Source organism: Cetorhinus maximus, chromosome 1 (assembly GCF_964194155.1).
Source record: "Cetorhinus maximus chromosome 1, sCetMax3.hap1.1, whole genome shotgun sequence".
In the NCBI taxonomy this organism is placed as follows: domain Eukaryota; kingdom Metazoa; phylum Chordata; class Chondrichthyes; order Lamniformes; family Cetorhinidae; genus Cetorhinus; species Cetorhinus maximus.
Genome location: NC_135879.1, coordinates 170,008,023 through 170,028,134, shown reverse-complemented (window position 1 = coordinate 170,028,134; position 20,112 = coordinate 170,008,023). Strand labels below are relative to the sequence as shown.

Here is a 20,112-nt window from a genome sequence, read left to right as displayed (position 1 = left end):
CAAGATGCAGTCATTTTCCTTGTCACCTTCTAATTCCCCTTTGTAATTCAAACAACCTCTCAGCTTATGTACAAATGCAAATGTTAGCTTGTCCATTTCCATTTCAAAATTCTTACTTTTACATCTAATCTCTTTATGGTTTAGAGCTTGCAGTCTAACTGTCTTCAGTTTAATTAAATTAGTCACACACACACACACACACACACGCCCCCACAAGCCTGCTTCAGTATCTCACAGTAATAGTAGGAAAAAAATGATATTTTCTTCACAGCTTTTGATTCCAAAATCCAAATTGTTGGTATAAATTGTGAGCTTCCCATCTTCTGCCACTCTGAATCACAACCCTTTATTCCCACTCTCTGCTTTCTGCTTGAAGCCAGCCAGCAATCCATTCTATCATTGGTCCCATGACTTTACATTCTCTGAGCTTATTTATTCGCTTATTACCTCCAGATATATTACATCACCATTGTCCATTGTCTCTATTCTACGTCAGTTCTCTGCCCAAAGGCAGGTCCACCCCTGCCGGAACAGGAATTAAACTCCATGCTGTTGGCAGAATCCACTCCAGGGGCAGAGTTTTCTGCTCGTTGGACGGACGCGCATCCGACCCCAACGAGCATAAAATGACGCTCAATGATGTTGGGCAAGCGCCCATTTTAACGCAATTTCACGATATTTCGGTCAGCAGGCACGCACAGGAGTCGGCAGCACACCCGCCAACAATTAACGGGCCTGTTAAGGCCATTAAAGCTTTAATAAAATGAAATTTTTCGCTGACTGTCCAACCTTACAGTTGGCGGGTGGGCGGAAAGGCCAAGTCGGCTTTGGGGTCTTTGAAAACCTCATCTATGGGTGGGATGAGGTTTCGATCAGTCATAAAAATAAATTAAAAATTTTTCAAACTAATTTCTAACATGTCAGAGTCACATGAGGGAACATGTAATTAACATTTTAAAAACCTTTCTTTCCTATTTTCAAAAATCTTCATCTCCCTGAGGCTGCCCTGTGCCTCAGGGAGCTTTTCCTGCACACACCTGTGCTCGCCCTGCTCCCACCCCCACACAGGCAGCACTGAGCACTGCAGTGCACTTTTCATGCTGGGTGGTCCTTAATTGGCCCGCCAGCATGAGATTGCAGTTGCGGCCCAATCGTGGACAGCAGTTAGCTTCCTGGCTGCCCGCGCTCGCCCTCGCCAAGCCCACCAGACGAGGGCAAAATTCTGCCCCAGGCGTCCAGGCATCCGAGACGACCACCCCCCCACCAGGGAGTTTGTGTTGCTGTGACAACATGCAGTTTTACATGCTTGTTGGAGTCTGGAGCTATGGATAGTGCTGGTGGAGGAGCTATGGTTAGTGCCAGTGGGGTGAGAGTGACTGCTCTTGACAGTAAGGTCACATTTAACCAAGTGTGGCATCAAGGAGCCCTAGCAAAACTGGAGTCAATGGGAATCAGGGGGAAAACTCTCCGCTGGTTGGAGTCATACCTAGCACAAAGGAAGATGGTTGTGGTCGTTGGAGGTCAATCATCTCAGCTCCAGGACATCACTGCAGGAGTTCCTCAGGATAGTATCCTAGGCCCAAATATCTTCTGCTGCTTCATCAAAGACCTTCCTTCCATCATAAGGTTAGAAGTGGGGATGTTCGCTGATGATTGCACAATGTTCAGCACCATTTGCGACTCCTCAGATACTGCAGCAGTCCAAGTCCAAATGCAGCAAGACCTGGACAATATGCAGGCTTGGGCTGACAAGTGGCAAGTAACATTCACACCACACAAGTGTTAGGCAATGACCATCTCTAACAAGAGAGAATCTAACCATCGTCCTTTGATGTTCAATAGCATTACCATCACTGAATCCCCTGCTATAAATATCCTGGGGGTTACCATTGACCAGAAACTGAACTGGACTAGCCAAATAAACACTGTGGCTATAAGAGCAGGTCAGAGGCTAGGAATCCTGCAATGAGTAACGCACCTCCTGACTCCCTAAAGCCTGTCCATCATCTACAAGGCACAAATCAGGAGTGTGATGGAACACTCCTCACTTGCCTGGATGAGTACAGCTCCCACAACACTCAAGAGGCATGACACCATCCAGAACAAAGCAGCCCACTTGATTGGCACCACATCCACAAACATTCACTCCCTCCATCAGTGACGCATAGTAACAGCAGTGTGTACCATCTACAAGATGCACTGCAGGAATTCACCAAGGATCCTTCGACAGCACCTTCTAAACCCACAACCACTGTCATCTAGAAGGACAAGGGCAGCAGACAGATGGAAACACCACCACCTGGGAGTTCCCCTCCAAGTCACTCACCATCCTGACTTGGAAATATATTGCAGTTCCTTCACTGTCACTGGGTCAAAATCCTGGAACTCCTTTCCTAACAGCACTGTGGATGTACCTACACCACATGGACTGCAGTGGTTCAAGAAGGCAGCTCACCACCACCTTCTCAAGGGCAACTAGCCCTTGCCCAGCCAGAAAAGCCCACACCCCGTGAATGAATAAAAAAAATCTATTTCTATTACATGGGTGACCAGGTACCTCTCCCATTTGTATCACCTGTCATTAGTGTGTGTTGGAAGGATTTACAGGTTGATACTCAACATAATGTTAGGGCACATTATGAACATGCCTTCTTTGGCCATTGAGTTTTAGAGTGGGACTTGAACCCAGAGCTTCTGGCTCAGGAGCAAGGACATTATCCACTGAGCCATAAGACCTCCTCCTATTGCTATAACTTCCTCAAAAAATCCAATAAGGTTGGTCAGCAAGATTTTTTCTTTTGGAACCTATGCTGACTCTTCATTATCATATTTTTCAATTTTAGATGTTCTTCTATTCTCTCCTTTAGTAGGGATTCCAGATTCCATTATTTTACCTAACACTGGGTTAAGCTGGCTGGTTTATAGGCTGGATATTATGCTCCCCACCAGTAGGCTTATAGGAAAGGGGATACTCGTAAAGTCCAGTGCGTGGCCTTACCGCCACCTACCCACCCACTATTGACCTGTGTGAAATTTTACATGGGACAACAGGGGCTTCAGATGACCTGCCCACCTGCAGCCCTTAAGTGACCAATTTACACTTCTAATTTTAATTTCCATCAAAGTTAGTGGCGACCTTGACAGTGAGGGGCTGTTCAATATTAATGCCACTGAATGTCAAGAAAGGTGATTAGGTTGTCTCTTGTTGGAGATAGCCATTGCCTAGCACTTGTGTGATGCAGATGTTACTTGTCAGCTATCATCCCAAACCTGGATGCTGTCCAGGACTTGCTGCATGTGGGCATGGATTACTTCATTATCTGAGGAATTGTGAATGGGGCTGAAAACAGTATAATCATCAATGAGCAGCTGTAATTCTGAACTTACCATGTAGGGAAATAAAAGTTGAATAAATTTGTCCCTAGGTTGATGTTCTGAGGAACTCTTGCAGTGCGGTCCTAGGGCAGAAATGAACTCCAATAATTACAACCATCTTATTTTGTGTCAGGTATGACTCCAGCTAATGGAGAGTTGTCCCCAGATTCTCATTAACTTCAGTGTTACCGGTGCTCCTTGATAGCTCACTTGGTCAAATGCTGCCTTAATGTCAAGGGCAGTTACTCTTACCTCACCTCTGGAATTCAGCTCATGTTCACGTCACAACCAAGGCTGTAACGATGTCTAAATCTAAACGGTCCTGGCGAAACCCAAACTGAGCCTTGGTGAGTAAGTTATCTGTGAGTAAGTGTTGCATGGTAGCACTGTTGATGACACTTTTTGTGATGATTTAAAGTAGGCTGACCATATTTGGATGTTGTTTTATTACAAAGTGTTAAATCTCATACAAAAATTGCCGATTGTTTTGCACATAAACTGTAACCACATCCTTTGTCAATGCTATAAAATGAAACAATATTTTTGTCTTTATTTAACAAAATGGACAACTTAATTTGGGTGCTGTCTCTTGCTTTCAAAATTACTTTTTTGACAGGGCAAGGAGGTAAGCTGAATATCTACAATTAACTAACTGTTGCTCTGAAAGGGGCTTCTCTTTTTTTTCATTTAACTTTGACCAAAGGTCTCCACTGAAAATGTAAAATGTTACAAAACAGTGATCCCTGCATTTTCTGTTTTAATTCTGATTTTCAACATTTGCAGTTTTTTCAGAGCTCTCATTTTTAAACATAATACTCTTTTAGAATTATTATCTTTTACTGTAGGTGTCTGCTCAGAAATTATTGGGGGTCATGAGGTTCAGCCTCATTCTAGAACGTACATGGTATCTATCCAAGTGAACAAACGACATATTTGTGGAGGAGCTTTGATTGCACCAAGATGGGTACTGACTGCAGCACACTGTGAAGTGTGAGTTAATGTATTCCTCTTGCTGTATAACATAATTAAGAAGGAACATTATAGATTATAATTTTGGTTATATTTAATAATGTTGCTTAAAATAATAAATTAAACGTTTCTGGAATGTCTGTAACCTAAATAGAATAAAACAAGTTAAAAGGCATAATGATTTCAGATGGTATGTCTTCGATTCGTTTGCAAAATCTATTGAAATTTATAGTCCTCAATACTTAAAATAGGCGATCCCTTATCTCACCCAAAAAGCATTAATTACTACTCATTGCGTTGACATCAATTTCAGAGTTGATGGCTTATAGTCAAAGAGGACTTGTGTTGCAATAGTAGTGTACCTACCCCTGAGCTAGAAGCTCTGGGTTCAAGTCTGACTCCAGGACTTGATAGCCATCAAAGGTGTGTTGGTTATCAGCCTGTAAATCCTTCCAATGCACCTGATAGCAGGTAGCAAAAACAGGAGCGTTTCCTGGTTGGTCATACTACAGAAGGCAATGGCAAAAGATTGTTCTACTTTGCCAAGCATAATCATAGACATGTCCATGGTTGTTATGCCCTCTTAGATTAGGGTATCTGGAGGGCCATGTTATCTAGTAGGAAAAAGCTGTACTAAGAAATTCCAGCTTCCAATTAATAGCTGAAAAGGATGATATTTCAAGTTTTAAAACGTTTAATGCTACAAATGACTAAAACATAATTGACAAAACACTATTTTTGTAGGAAACTTATACGTTAAACTACAGAGAAAGAACACTCCCCTTTTATGCTTATCACACATCACTATCTCCACTGTTTTACAGTCCTAAGAGCAAACAATCCACAGTCATTTCCATTTTCCAATGGGTTCACATCTTCCTATTTCATTGAGTAGTAACTTAATGGCAGGGAAGTGGTGGCTTAGTGCTATTGTCACTGGGCTAGTAATCCATAGACACAGGGTAATGCTCTGGGGGCTGGGGTTTGAATCCCACCACAGCAGATTGTGGAATTTGAATTCAATCATTAATGTCCAATGATGACCATGAAATCACTGTCGATTGTCATATAAAACCCATCTGGTTCACAAATGCCTTAGGGGAGGAAATTGTCATCCTTACCTGGTCTAGCCTCCATGTGACTCCAGGCCCACAGCAATATGGTTGACTCTTAAATGCCTCTGAAATGGCCTAGCAAGCTGCTCAGTCAATTAAGTCAATAAAGAATGAAACCGGATAGACCACCGGCATCAACCTAGGCACCGGAAACAGCAATGACAAACTCAGCTCTGTTGGCCCTGAAAAGTCCTCCTTACTAACATTTGAGGGCTTGTGCCAAAATTGGGAGAGCTGTCTCACTCTCACAAGCAACTGCCTAGCATAGTCATATTCATGGAATCATACCATTCAATGAAGAGTACAAGGGGGCATGCCAGGAGCAACAGCAAACATACCTAAAAGTAAAGTGTCAATCTGGTGAAGCTACAACACAGGAGGACTTGCATGCCAAACAGCATAAGCAGCAAGTGATAGACAGAGCGAAGCGATTCCACAACTCATGGATCAGATCTAAGCTCTGCAGTCCTGCCACATCCAGTCATGAATGGTGGTGGACAATTAAGCAACTCACTGGAGGAGGTGGCTCCACAGATAACTCCATCCTCAATGATGAGGGAGTCCAGAAAATTAGTGCAAAAGATAAGGCTGAGACATTAGCAATAATCTTCAGCCAGAACTGCCGAATGGACGATCCATCTCAGTCTCCTCTGGAAGTCCCCAGCATCACAGATGCCAGTTTTCAGCCAATTCAATTCACTTCACGTGATATCAAGAAATGGCTGAAGGCACTGGATACTGCAAAGGCTATGGGCCCTGACTACATTCCGGCAATAGCACTGAGGGCTCTAGAACTTGCCGTATGCATAGCCAAGCTGTCCCAGTATAATTACAATACTGGCATCTACCCAGTAATTTGACAATTGCCCAGGTATGTCCTGCACTCAAAAAGCAGGACAAATCCAACTTGGCCAATTACAGCCCCATCAGTCTACTTGATCATCAGTAAAGTGATGGAAGGGGTCATCAACTGTGCTATCAAGTGGCATTTGCTTAGCAACAACCTGTTCACTGATGCCCAGTTTGGGTTCCACCAGGGCCATTCAGCTCCTGACCTCATTACAGCCTTGGTTCAAACATGGACAAAAGAGCTGAACTCCCGAGGTGAGGTGAGAGTGACTGCACTTGACATCAAGGCAGCATTTGACCGAGTTTGGCATCAAGGAGCCCTAGCAAAACTGGTGTCAATGGGAATCAGGAGGAAAGCCTCCACTGGTTGGAGTCATACCTATCACAAAGGAAGATGGTTGTGGTTGTTGGAGGTCAATCACCTCAGTTCCAGGACATCACTGCAGGAGTTCCTCAGGGCCAATCATCTGCAGCTGCTTCATCAATGACATCACTTCCTTTGTAATGTCAGAAGTGGGAATGTTTGCTGATGATTGCACAATGTTCAGCATCATTCGCGACTCTTCAGATACTGAAGCAGTCAATGTCAAAATGCAGCAAGACCTGGACAATATCCAGGCTTAGGCTGACAAGTGGCAAATAAAATTCGGGCCACGCAAGTGCCAGACAATGACCATCTCCAACAAGAGAGAATCTAATCTTTGCCCTTTGACATTCCATGGCATTACCATCACTGAATACCCAACTATCAACATTTTAGGGGTTACCATTGACCAGAAACTGAGCTGGAATATAAATACTATGGCTACAAGTGCAGGTCAGAGACTAGGAATCCTGTAGTGAGGAACTCACATTCTGGCTTCCCAAAGTCTGCCCACCATCTACCAGGCACAAATCAGGAGTGTGATGGAATACTCTCCACTTGCCTGGATGAGTGCAGCTCCAACAGCACTCAAGAAGCTCAACACTGTCACTGATCTGACACTTGCAGCCATCAGTTCAGATACTGGAACAGGGTGTACCTTAGAGTTAGCATCAAGTCAAGATCAGCATGTGCTGAGTTACTGTGTAGGAGTGTCTGCAGCCAGGGGGAAAGGATAGTTTGCATACCAGCTCACCATAGAATGAGGTTGCAGACACATTCTGAAGCCGGGGTCCCAGATGAGAACTTTGACAGGGCAGTGTACAAGAGAGTGCTGCTGAGAATAACACACAGGGATGCAATGGCCAGACAACTTCTTGCCACTGTCATGAAACATGGATGAGTTCAGCTTCAGCATGACGCACAGCTGCACACGAAGACCATTCTTTCAGGTATGGAGGTGATGGCCAATTCCAGGGAGACACTTGCCAAACCAGCCACAATGAAGCATCAAATGCCACCCTCTCAGCTCCATTGCAGCATAAGCAGAAATCACCCAATGTCTTAGTGTTGCATTGGGAGCTCAGACTGAGAGCATGAGGTCTATGCTTCATGTCATGTCAGGCTCAGCCACTGCCATCCTAGCTGTAGATCTTAATGTTCAAAAGACTTATAGGTTCTTACAGCAGTCCAGCCATCTTTTCTCCAATAGATTACTAGGATTGCTGAGACACTGACCCACAGCTCAGAACCTGATGTCCTCTCTCAGGATGACAGCATTCATGCCCTCACAGTGCCACTCTGTCAGTGCCTGTCAGCCAGCCAACTTAGACTGCTGCCATCCATGCCAAGGTGATGCAGCCTGAGGCTGGGATCGCAAGAGCCAGAACGGCTCAAGGTTGTTCTCCAAGGCCATTTGCAGCCTTCCGCCAGCCATGCTGCAACTAGTGGGAACCTTAAGTGGATCAGTCATATAAATAATGTGGCTTCAAGAGCAGGTCAGAGGCTAGGAATCCTGTGACAAGTAACTCACTTCCGGACTCCCCAAAGCTTGTCCCCCATCTACTAGTCACAAATCAAGAATGTGATGGAATACTCTACACTTGCCTGGATAAGCGCAGCTCCAAAAGTACTCAAGAAGCTCAACACCAATCAGGACAAAGTGGCCTGCTTGATTGGTACCCCATCCACCAACTTAAACATTCACTCTCTCCATTGCAGCCATACAGTGACATCATTGTGCACCATTTACAAGCTGCACTGCAACAACTTGCCAATGTTCCTTAACCAGGATCTTCCAAGCCAGCGACCTCTACCTCCTAGAAAGACAAGGGCAGTTGACACATGGGAACACCACCAACTGCAAGTTCCCCTCCAAATCACACCCCATCTTGACTTGGAAATATATCGCTGTTCCTTCACTGTCACTGAGTCAAAATCCTGGAACTCCCTTCCTAACAGCACTGTGGGTGTACTTACACCACATGGACTGCAGCGGTTCAAGAAGGCAGCTCAACACCACCTTCTCAAAGACAGTTAGGATGGACAACAAGTGAAGCGATGCTCGCATCCCATGAAAGAATTTTTGAAAAATCAGTGCATAGGAGCACTAGAGCAGGTAAAGCCACCCACAAGACTGGCAGAGAATGCATAAGGATGAATGGTTCCGTTTATCTGTATGAATGGAAGTGTGGATGGATAAAGTTGTTATGGAAAGTTTTTTTGTTGGCGGTTTTATTGCAGGAATTTGACCAAAGGATGCTGTGATGGGCCAGAGCAGATGGATTGAAAGGTGGGTAATTGTGGAATAATGGTGAAGATGGTCTGAGATCTTTGGGGAACTGGACATTCAATAGGGGCTTACAGACAGTCTGTATGGGGTAAAGGAGCCTTGGATGCATCCTCCCTGCATTCTTTTCCTTTCCTTCTCCTGAGATGGCCTCTGAATATCTTGTGCCAAGGGCTGAATCCTCATGATGCAGTGAGGTTATGAAGGATGCAGCAGAGCACTACAAACTTAGACACCTGCCCTTGTGAGGGCAGGTTTGCTACCCTTGAGTGCTCCAGGCAGCAGAACCATTGCTCCAGGATACCAATGGTTAGCTCCATGATGTCCTTTGTGGCTGCATGGTTCTTCTTATAGGTACATTGTCCTCCCGTGGTCAGGTGTTGGAGGGGAGCCATGAGGCAGGTATATAAATGATATACCTTGTCTCCACACAGCTGGTCTCTGGTTCATTGTGCTGGTCCAAGGGTAGTGGGAACAGCAGACTGCCATGGAATGAAAGCATTGTGGCTGCTTCCAGGGAAGTGGATATTCATCAGCAAGGTGATCTAGGCATGGTGCACACCACCAGCACATTGATGCCATGACAACCCTTTCTTTGGGTTCTGCATTTACATATAGCTCCGCAGCATCACGCACATGCAGTCAATGGCTCCCTGCACTATGATAGAATTTACCCTGCAATTTGAGAGGAAAAAGCTGGAATCAGATGTAATGGTATTACAGTTGAATAAAGGCAACTACAGAGGCATAAGGGAGGAGCTGGCCAGAATTGATTGGGAGATGAGCCTAGCAGGAAAGACAGTGGAACAGCAATGGCAGGAGTTTCTGGGAGTAATTTGGGAGACACAGCAAAAATTCATCCCTAGGAAGAAGAAGCATACTAAAGGGAGGACGAGGCAACCATGGCTGACAAGGGAAGTCAGGGACAGCATAAAAGCTAAAGAGAAAGCATACAATGCGGTGAAGAGCAGTGGGAAACCAGGGAATTGGGAACCCTACAAAGACCAGAGAGGACAACTAAAAAAGAAATAAGGAGGGAGAAGATTAAATATGAGGGTAAACTAGCCAGTAATATAAAAGAAGATTGCAAGAGTTGTTTTAGATATATAAAGGGTAAGAGAGAGGAAAAAGTGGACATTGGGCCGCTGGAAAATGACGCTGGGGAAGTAGTAGTGGGGAACAAAGAAATGGCGGAGGAACTGAATAGGTACTTTGCGTCAGTCTTCACAGTGGAAGACACGAGTGACATCCCCAAAGTTCAAGAGAGTCGGGGGGCAGAGGTGAGTATGGTGGCCATTACCAAGGAGAAGGTGCTAGGAAAACTGAAAGGTCTGAAGGTGGATAAATCACCTGGACCAGATGGATTACACCCCCAGAGTTCTGAAGGAGATAGGTGAAGGGATAGTGGAGGCATTAGTGGTGATATTTCAGGAATCACTGGAGTCAGGGAGGGTCCCAGAGGACTGGAAAATCGCTAATGTAACCCCCCTGTTTAAGAAGGGAGTGAGGCAAAAGACGGGAAATTACAGGCCGATTAGCCTGACCTCGGTCGTTGGTAAGATTTTAGAGTGCATTATCAAGGATGAGATTTCAGAATACTTGGAAGTGCATGGTAAAATCGGGCAAAGTCAGCATGGTTTCATCAAGGGGAGGTCATGCCTGATAAATCTGTTAGAATTCTTTGAGGAGGTAACGAGTAGGTTTGACAAAGGAGAGCCAATGGATGTTATCTACTTGGACTTCCAGAAGGCCTTTGACACAGGAGGCTGCTCAGTAAGATAAGAGCCCATGGTGTTAGAGGCAAGGTACTAGTATGGATAGAAGATTGGCTGTCTGGCAGGAGGCAGAGAATGGGGATAAGGGGGTCCTTCTCAGGATGGCAGCCGGTGACTAGTGGAGTTCCGCAGGGGTCAGTGTTGGGACCAGAACTTTTCACTTTATACATTAATGATCCAGATGAAGGAACTGAGGGCATCCTGGCTAAGTTTGCAGATGATACAAAGATAGGTGGAGGGACAGGTAGTATTGAGGAGGCAGGGAGGCTGCAGAATGATTTGGACATGTTAGGAGAATGGGCAAAGAAGTGGCAGATGGAATACAATGTGGGGAAGTGTGAGGTCATGCACTTTGGTAGGAAGAATAGAGGCATAGATTATTTTCTAAATGGGGAGAGAATTCAGAAATCTGGAGTGCAAAGGGACTTGGGAGTCCTAGTCCAGGATTCTCTTAAGGTTAACTTGCAAGTTGAGTCAGTAGTTAGGAAGGCAAATGCAATGTTGGCATTTATTTTGAGAGGACTAGAATATAAAAGCAGGGATGTGCTGCTGAGGCTTCATCAGGCTCTGGTCAGACCACATTTAGAAGATTGTGAGCAATTTTGGGCCCCGTATCTCAGGAAGGATGTGCTGGCCCTGGAGAGGGTCCAGAGGATGTTCACGAGAATGATCCCAGGAATGAAAGTCTTAACATATGAGGAACATTTGAGGACTCTGGGTCTATACTCGATGGAGTTTAGAAGGATAAGGGGGTTTCTGATTGAAACTTACAGAATACTGAAAGGCCTGGATAGAGTGGACGTGGGGAAGATGTTTCCATTAGTAGGAGAGACTAGGACCCGAGGGCACAGCCTCAGAGTAGAGGGAAGACCTTTTAGAACAGAGATGAGGAGAAACTTCTTTAGCCAGAGAGTGGTGAATCTATGGAATTCATTGCCACAGAAGGCTGTGGAGGCCTGGCCATTGAGTGTATTTAAGACCGAAATAGATAGGTTCTTGATTGGTAAGGGGATCAATGGTTACGGGGAGAAGGCGGGAGACTGTGGTTGAGAAACTTATCAGCCATGATTGAATGGCAGAGCAGACTTGATAGGCCGAATGGCCTAATTACTGCTCCTATGTCTTATGGTCTTATGGTCTTAATCCCACTATCCTGGCAGAGAAAAGACAATAAAGTCTCCTGTCCTGGCATTTAGAGTCTCTGTTACCTCCCTGATGCAATGATAGTCAGCAAGCTTGAAGGTGTTGGCTCTGTTGCCTGCTCCCAGCTGGAAAGATCTGCTTTTGTAGAGGTTGAGGACAATGGCGAGTTTGACAGCCACCGGTAGCTTTGTCCTTGCCCTGCTTGTGGCTGTGGATCCTGTTGAAGGAGGTGACACTGGTCAGTGGCCACCTCCTTGATGAATGGCCTCAGACATTGCACCTGGCTGAGTGGGAAATAGGAGAAGTGCTCCCTAAAGATTCTTGGTTGAGAGCCCTCCTCCATCTCCAACTTACACAGCTTTTTCCCTCCACTGCTTGTTCTCAATCCACCTGTTGTGTTACAGCCCAAACGGGCTGCAGTCATAGACCCCATAACACTTGCAGGCTTTCTGCTGACAGGGTAAAAAAGTCCTCTGACCTCACTGTCAGGATTCAGTAACAGTTCTTTCAAAATCCAATGAGTCACCAAAACCCCTCACAGTGCTTCCGCGAACTTTGCAAGAGTCAATCACCTATAAGTTTGATGGCTCGCCTTTTAAATAATGTTAATGTTCAGCCAGGAGTGAATGGGACAGGTTGTCAACTCCAACTGCATGAACAAAATTGGCAGCATGCACATCAAATCAGCCTGAGGTGCCATTTGATGTCCCAACCTTCTTATTCTGTATGCATCCACTGCATGCAAGGTACAACCACATGAGCATCCTCATCAGCACAAACATCACGTGCTGTGCTAGCTACGCCACAAATGGCCAGAAGCAGTGGGGTGCCTGCCATTTTTAATTTCTCTGGCTTCCATAATGCCATTTGTCACTGGACTAGTACTCCAGAGACCCAGGGTAATGCTCTGGGGACCCAGGGTTCAAATCTCACCACAGCAGATGGTGAAATTTGAATTAGATAAATATCTGGAATTAAAAGTCTAATGATGACCATGAAACTATTGTCGATTGTCGTTAAAAACCCATCTGGTTCACTAATGTCCTTTAGGGAAGGTCATCTGCTGTCCTTATCTGGTCTGGCCTGCATGTGGCTCCAGACCCACAGCAACGTGATTACTCTTAAATTGCCTCTGAAATGGCCTAGCAAGCCACTCAGTTCTCAAGGGCAATTAGGGATGGGCAATAAACGCTGGCCCAGCCAGCAACGCCCACATCCCATGAACGAATAATAAAAAAATAACTCCAGCAAGTCTGAATTTAGCAATCAGAGAATTTGAGTTGTATTTAAGGGTTTTCACGCCCTTTTGTACTGACCATCACATAGAATGGGAAAATCACACTTGCACAAATACATACATGACAATAGATGGAGTATAAAAACTCTATCGAGTAGAAAATGTTAAGTATTGCGTCCATTTTTAGGGTATTAAATGAGCACAAAGCATTGCAATTTGGCAGTGGGGTGGCTTGCACCCAATCTGGACAAACATTGGTTAGAATTAGTAGGGCCCTTATTTTTATATGACACTGTCAGACCCCTTAAACAGGTGCCAGGCCCCTCAAATATGTTAATCATGGAACTGATGCCAGTTGAATCACGCCTTTTTCAAAATTGTTTCCTGATCAGGAGCACCTGTGGCTGCCAAGATAAATTTGACAACTTATTTTTTAATGAAACCTGTTCTTCAAAGGGAACAGGGATGCTTCTCCAACTTAATAGGCTTGCCATCTCTTCCACCCCACCCAACCCCAACTATTCTAGCCCCTTTTAATCACATCACCCTCACCCCACACCCCCTACCAGCTCACAGAACCAACCTGAGAGCCAATGTTGGGGACGCAGGTAGGTCAGAATTGTTTCTGTTTGTTGGCCAACCTTCCTCTGGGGACTCAACCAGTGAGGCTCCAGGGTCAATTTCTAGAAGTCCTCAGGCCCCTTGCTTTATACACATGTTGCCTTGCCCTAAACTGGTTCAGATTAATTTCTTATTGGTGGATATATTGTATGCTGCAAGAAGAGGAGAAAATGGCACCCTATGATAGCATTAGGATTGCACAAATTGTAGCTTGGATATTGAACCCTAAGTTATCCATAGTTTCTCCGTAAAGGGAGAAGCTCAAATGTGCCTATGGGTGCATAAATCAGATTGCTATTGCAGATGGCATTGATTTTAACATATCCTTAGCCATTGTGTTGATACTGTTATAGGCTGTCCTCTCCTGTTATGTGCTAGTTTCCCTTTAAATAGCAGAGTAGTTGGGATTGGGCTTGGTGATTTGCCCCATAGAATGTCTTCTGATGGTACATTCTGTCTTCCATCATGACATCTATAAAATAATTTATATAACACTGATATTTGCACCCAATACCTTACTGGCTGCATCCATGCTAACATTTAAATGCTTCTTGCATTCATCTAATTGCTACTGTGCTGTATGTCTATTCCTGCCCTACGACCCTTATCTACAGTAATGATAATGCTTTTCCTTTGTGTTTTACTTAAATCCTGCAACTTCTGCTCCCACCAGTGCATTCAAGTGTTGGAGACAGTGGGCAGAATTTTCCAAGCCTTGATGACCTTGGCAGTCATCCTCTGGCCAGTGGAGTCTGTGCTGGTCCCGCCTGGGAGGGAGCGGCTAGTGCCATGCCTGGCATCTCCCCAGTCACCGCAGCCTCATCAGATGCCAGGGTCACTGGCGGAGGAGCTGCTGCCGTCATCCAGAGCGCCCTGGGAGGAGCCCACAGAGACAACAAGCAGCTCGTGCACCAACGTGAGGTCACCCTGGACCTCCCTGCTCACCATTGATGGATGGACACCTAGCTAGGATACTGGGTGCCTCATCCATCTCGCATACCGACACTGACCACTGAGGTCAGTGCCTGTGTGAGGGTTTGCAGGTCCAAGCGCAACCCCAGGAACCCCTGATTCTGCCCCTGGAGCTGCCTCTCCATGAGAGTCGCCACCCTCTCAATGGAGGGGGCAGTTCGCTCACCCATGATGGTCGATGCAGTGCTTACTGTGCATGGACTCCTCCATCACAGAGACCATGGCAAGCACACTCTCATGGATCTCCGCCAGATTCTCCCACTTATCTCGCTGGACAACCAGCTTCTGCCGCCTAATGGACGACTTCAGAGGCTCATCATCAGCCTTCAACTGAGCAATGTCCTGGTCCCCAGCAGTCCTCCGACTGCCGGCGCCCTGGGCAGTCTCTGCCTCCGCCTGCACCTCAAGCGAGTGTGAAGTACCCTCACCAATATACACCGAGCCGCCACTCTAATGCCCACCGAAGTGCTGGTATCTGCGCTGATGCCTGCTTCAGAGAGTGGGTGTGATGCAGGTGAAGATGACGCCCGGTGGTCCTCCAGTGTCAGGGGTGGCCCTTCGGGGTCTGCAGATTGGACGCCTGCTGGTGAACCTAAAAAGAGGAAGAAGGACTTAGTTAAAGTCATCACACTGTCACTGTGCATGCCAGGCACCCGGGTGAGACAATGGAGATCTGCATCATGGTGCCATCGTCTTCCAATGATCAATGGGGTCTCTAGGTTCAAGGTTCACATCAATGAAGAGTCTACACTAGAATGGTTGTACAATCTGAGACTCTCAACTCTGTGTACTGCGCTCTTACCTTCGTCTGGCACCCCCACTTCTCCACGCCTGGTTGCATGGGGACCGTGCCGGCTCTCCAGCTCTAGGACGTCCTGCTCGTACCTGGTGAGCAGCAGCAGGTTGGGGGGGTCTCTGCCTGTACATGCCCTCTCGGCTTGGCTATGGCTCATCTTCTCCTGAAAGGACAGAAGAGCATTGATTAGTCCACTCTCTACCTGCAGCACTATTGCAGCCTGGCCAATCCCAGCAGAGGAACACCTCCCAGGGCACATCCGAGTCATGGTCCTCAAGCTGCAAGACACTCAGTCCAAGCAGCCAGGGCCCATCCCTTTGGCTAGAGCTTCTTGAGCTCTGGCATCATTTACAGTTGGCGCTCAGATTCTAGCACCCCTGAGATCCACAGGGGGATGGCCAGACCTTAACACTTCTGCACACTGACCGATGCCAACACAGTGCCCTTCCTGAACACAGCAGGTCATTGAAGCACTTCCGGCAGCATGAAATCATAGTCGGCGGCCAGTTTCGCGGGCAATCCTGGGTTGTGGGCTTTGCTGGCTGGGCCAGCATTTAATGCCCATCCCTAGTTACCCATGAGAAGGTGGTGGTGAGCTGCCTTCTTGAACCGCTGCAGTCCATGTGGTGTAGGTACACCCACAGTGCTGTTAGGAAGCGAATTTCAGGATTTTGACTCAGAGTGAAGGAACGGTGATATATTTCCAAGTCAGGATGGTGAGTGACTTTGAAGGGAACTTCGAGGTGGGGGTGTTCCCATGTATCTGCTGCTGTTGTCCTTCTGCATGGTAGTGGTTGTGGGTTTGGAAGGTGCTGTCTAAGAAGCCTTGGTGAATTCCTGCAGTGCACCTTGCAGATGGTACACACTGCTGCTACTGTGCGTCAGAGGTGGAGGGAGTGAATGTTTGTGGATGTGGTGCCAATCAAGCAGGCTGCTTTGTCCTGGATGGTGTCAAGCTTCTTGAGTGTTGTGGGAGCTGTACTAATCCAGGCAAGTGAGGAGTATTCCATTACACTCCTGACTTGTGCCTTGTAGATGGTGGACAGGTTTTGGGGAGTCAGGAGGTAAGTTACTCATCGCAGGATTTCTAGCCTCTTACCTGTTCTTGTAGCCACAGTAATTATATAGCTGGTTCGGTTCAGTTTATGATCAATGGTAACCCCCAGGATGATGATAGTGGGGGATTCAGTGATGGTAAAGCCATTGAACGTCAAGGGGCGATGGTTAGATTCTCTCTTGTTGGAGATGGTCTTTGCCTGGCACTTGTGTGGCATGAATGTTACTTGCCACTTGTCAGCCCAAGCCTGCATATCTTGTTGCATTTGGACATGGACTGCTTCAGTATCTGAGGAGTCCTAAATGGTGCTGAACATTATGCAATCATCAGCGAACATCCCCACTTCTGACCTTATGATGGAAGGAAGGTCATTGATGAAGCAGCTGAAGATGGTTGGGCCTAGGGCACTACCCTGAAGAACTCCTGAAGTGATGTCCTGGAGCTGAGATGACTGACCTTCAACAACCACAGCCATCCTCCTTTGTGCTAGGCATGACTCCAACCAGTGGACAGTTTTCCTCCTGATTCCCATTGACTTCACTTTTGCTCGGGCTCCTTGATGTCACACATGGTCAAATGCAGCCTTGATGTAAAGGGCAGTCACTCTCACCTCGCCTTGGGAGTTCAGCTCTTTTCTGTTTGAACCAAGGCTGTAATGAGGTCAGGAATTGAGTGGCCCTGGCGGAACTCAAAGTTGGCATCAGTGAGCAGGTTATTGCTAAGCAAGTGCCGCTTGATAGCACTGTTGATGACCCCTCCCATTACTTTAATGATGATCGAGAGTAGACTGATGGGGCGGTAATTGGCCGGGTTGGATTTGTCCTGCTTTTTGTGTACAGGATATATCTGGGCAATTTTCCACATAGCTGGGTAGATGCCAGTGTTGTAGATATACTGGATCAATTTGGCTATGGGCACGGCAAGTTCTGGAGCACAAGTCTTCAGTACTATTGCCGGAATATTGCCAGGGCCTTTGCCTTTGCAATATCCAGTGCCTTCAGCCATTTCTTGTTATCATGCGGAGTGAATTGAATTGGCTGAAGACTGGCATCAGTGATGCTGGGGGCCTCTGGAGGAGACCCAAGTGAATCATCCACTCAACACTTCGGGCTGAAGATTGTAGCAAATGCTTCAGCCTTATCTTTTGCACTGATCAACTGGGCTCCCCCATCATTTAGGACGGGGATATTTGTGGACCCTCCTCCCCCAGTGAGTTGTTTAATTATCCACCATCATTCACAACGGGATGTAGCAGGATTGCAGAGCTTAGATCTGATCTGTTGGTTGTGGGATCACTTAGCCCTGTCTATCACTTGCTGCTGATGCTTTTTGGCATGCAAATAGTCCTTCACCAGGTTGACACCTCATTTTTAGGTATGCCTGCTGGTGCACCCGGCATGACCTCCTGCACTCTTCATTGAACTACTGTTGATCCCGTGGATCGATGGTAACGGTAGAGTTGGAGATATGCCAGACCATGAGGTAACAGATTGTTTTCCAGCACAGTTCTGCTGCTGCTGATGGCCCACAGCGCCTCATGAATGCCCAGTCTTGAGTTGCCAGATCTGTTCGAAATCTATCCCATTTAGCACGGTGGTAGTGCCACACAACATGATGGAGGGTATCCTCAATGTGAAGGTGGGATTTCGCCTCTACAATGACTGTGCGGAGGTCTCTCCTACCGATACTGTCATGGACAGATGCATCTGCGGCAGGTAGGTTGGTGAGGATGAGTTCAAGCATGTTTTTCCCTCTTGGTTCCCTCACTGCCTGCCACAGACCCAGTCTAGCAGCTATGAAGTCCCCACCCAGAGTACATCCTGCACCGTTGCCACCCTCAGTGCTTCCTCCAAGCGACGTTCAACATGGAGGAGCACTGATTCATCAGCTGAGGGAGGGCCGTACATGGTAAGCAGCAGGAGGTTTCCTTGCCCACGTTTGACCTGATGCCATGAGGCTTCATGGGGTCCAGTGGGACAGGACATACCCAGGGATGGTGATGGTGGTGTCTGGGACATTATCTGTGAGGTATGATTCCGTGAGAATGACTATGTCAGGCTGTTGCTTGACTAGTCTGTGAGACAGCTCTCTCAATTTTGGCACTAGCCCCCAGGTGTTAGTAAGGAGGACTTTGCAGGGTCGACAGGTTGCCGTTTCCGGTGCCTAGGTCGGTGCCGGGTGGTCAGACCGGCTTCATGAGGGCAGGATGATCCTGCATCATCCGGCCTTCTTTGACTTACCCTGGAGCGATTGTGAGCCCCGATTCCCTTTTGCAATTGAAATAGCTATTAAGATCCCTTTTAACCCAGGATCCCTTCTTACCCAAAAGCCCACATGTTGCAGACTGTGCCTGTACCCCTCGCCATGGTCAGCAAGGCAAGAGCACAGCAGGACAAACTTCTTCAGTGAAACTGACAAGCTTCAGTTACACTGAAGAGTTCCAGCCATGGCCAGGTGAGAGGTCATTGTTCACATCACTTCTTTTCTCAGAGAATGCCTTCACTGCTTGGCACTTCTGCACCTGTCTAGCATTTCACTTACCTTCAGCTGTAATTCCCTGCTGCCTGCTGCCAACCTTCAGCATAGCATGGGAGCAGCTAATGCAGCTCTATCTTTTTTTTCTTTGCTCATGGGATGTGGGCATCACTGGCTAGGCCAGCATTTATTGCCCAACCCTAATTGCCCCTTGTTCAGAAGGCAGTTAAGAGTCAGCCTCTTTGCTGAGTCACATTTAGGCCAGACCGGGTAAGGACAGCAGATTTCCTTCCCTAAAGGGCATTAGTGAACCAGGTAGGTTTTTACAACAATCAACAATGGTTTCATGACCATCATCAAACTTTTAATTCCAGATTTTTATTGGATTCAAATTTCACTGAAATCTGCCGTGGTGAGATTCAAACCCGGGTCCCCAGAGCATTACTCTGGGTCTCTGGAATACCAGTCCAGTGACAATACCACTCTGCCACCGCCTCCCCATCTTCCACCTCTGCTGAGGGGTACTAGCAGAGGCCACACAACCACCAACAGCTCCAGCAGAAGCTGGAGCAACATCAGCAGCAGCACGAGATGTGTGCTTCTCAGCTGCAAAGGGAAAGGACACAGAGATCCAACTCCCAGGAGGCAACACCGCGAACACAAGGTCTACAGGCAGAAGATCAGCCCTCTCCACATCTCTGATCTCCAGTGTCTCAGGAGGTTCAGGCTCTCACGGGAGGTTCACTGACATTTGCAACCTTCTGGAACAAGATCTTCTTCCCACTGGACCAGGTGGGCACGCATCACCAGTGGCCAACAAGGTGCCTGTCATGGAAGGGCCCCCCTCCTCCTTACTCCCCTCCCCCTTACCCCCCTCCACCGCCACCACCCACCTGTTCTCTGCTTCTTGACAGGTTGTGTGCTCTCTACTTCTGCAAGGAGAGAATGCAGGGAGTTATGAGAATTTAAAAAGGAGGGAACGCCACCATATGTGGATGGTGACTGAGGCACAGGCATGACTGGGCAATAGGCTGAGGTGGGTGTTATTGTTGGCTGTTCAGATGGGGGTGTGAGCTG

General features: G+C 46.9%; 1 protein-coding gene across 1 annotated transcript in view; it reads left to right on the top strand.

Annotated features, from left to right (window-relative positions):
* The first annotated feature begins 3,932 nt into the window (after positions 1-3,932).
* Positions 3,933-20,112, top strand: part of LOC144685405 (granzyme K-like) — a 28,896-nt gene continuing 12,716 nt past the window's right edge. The window contains exons 1-2 of the mRNA XM_078549840.1: positions 3,933-4,000; positions 4,221-4,365. Of these exons, the coding sequence (XP_078405966.1) occupies positions 3,937-4,000; positions 4,221-4,365 (209 nt within the window). The 5' untranslated portion in view covers positions 3,933-3,936. The remainder of the gene's footprint in view (positions 4,001-4,220; positions 4,366-20,112) is intronic.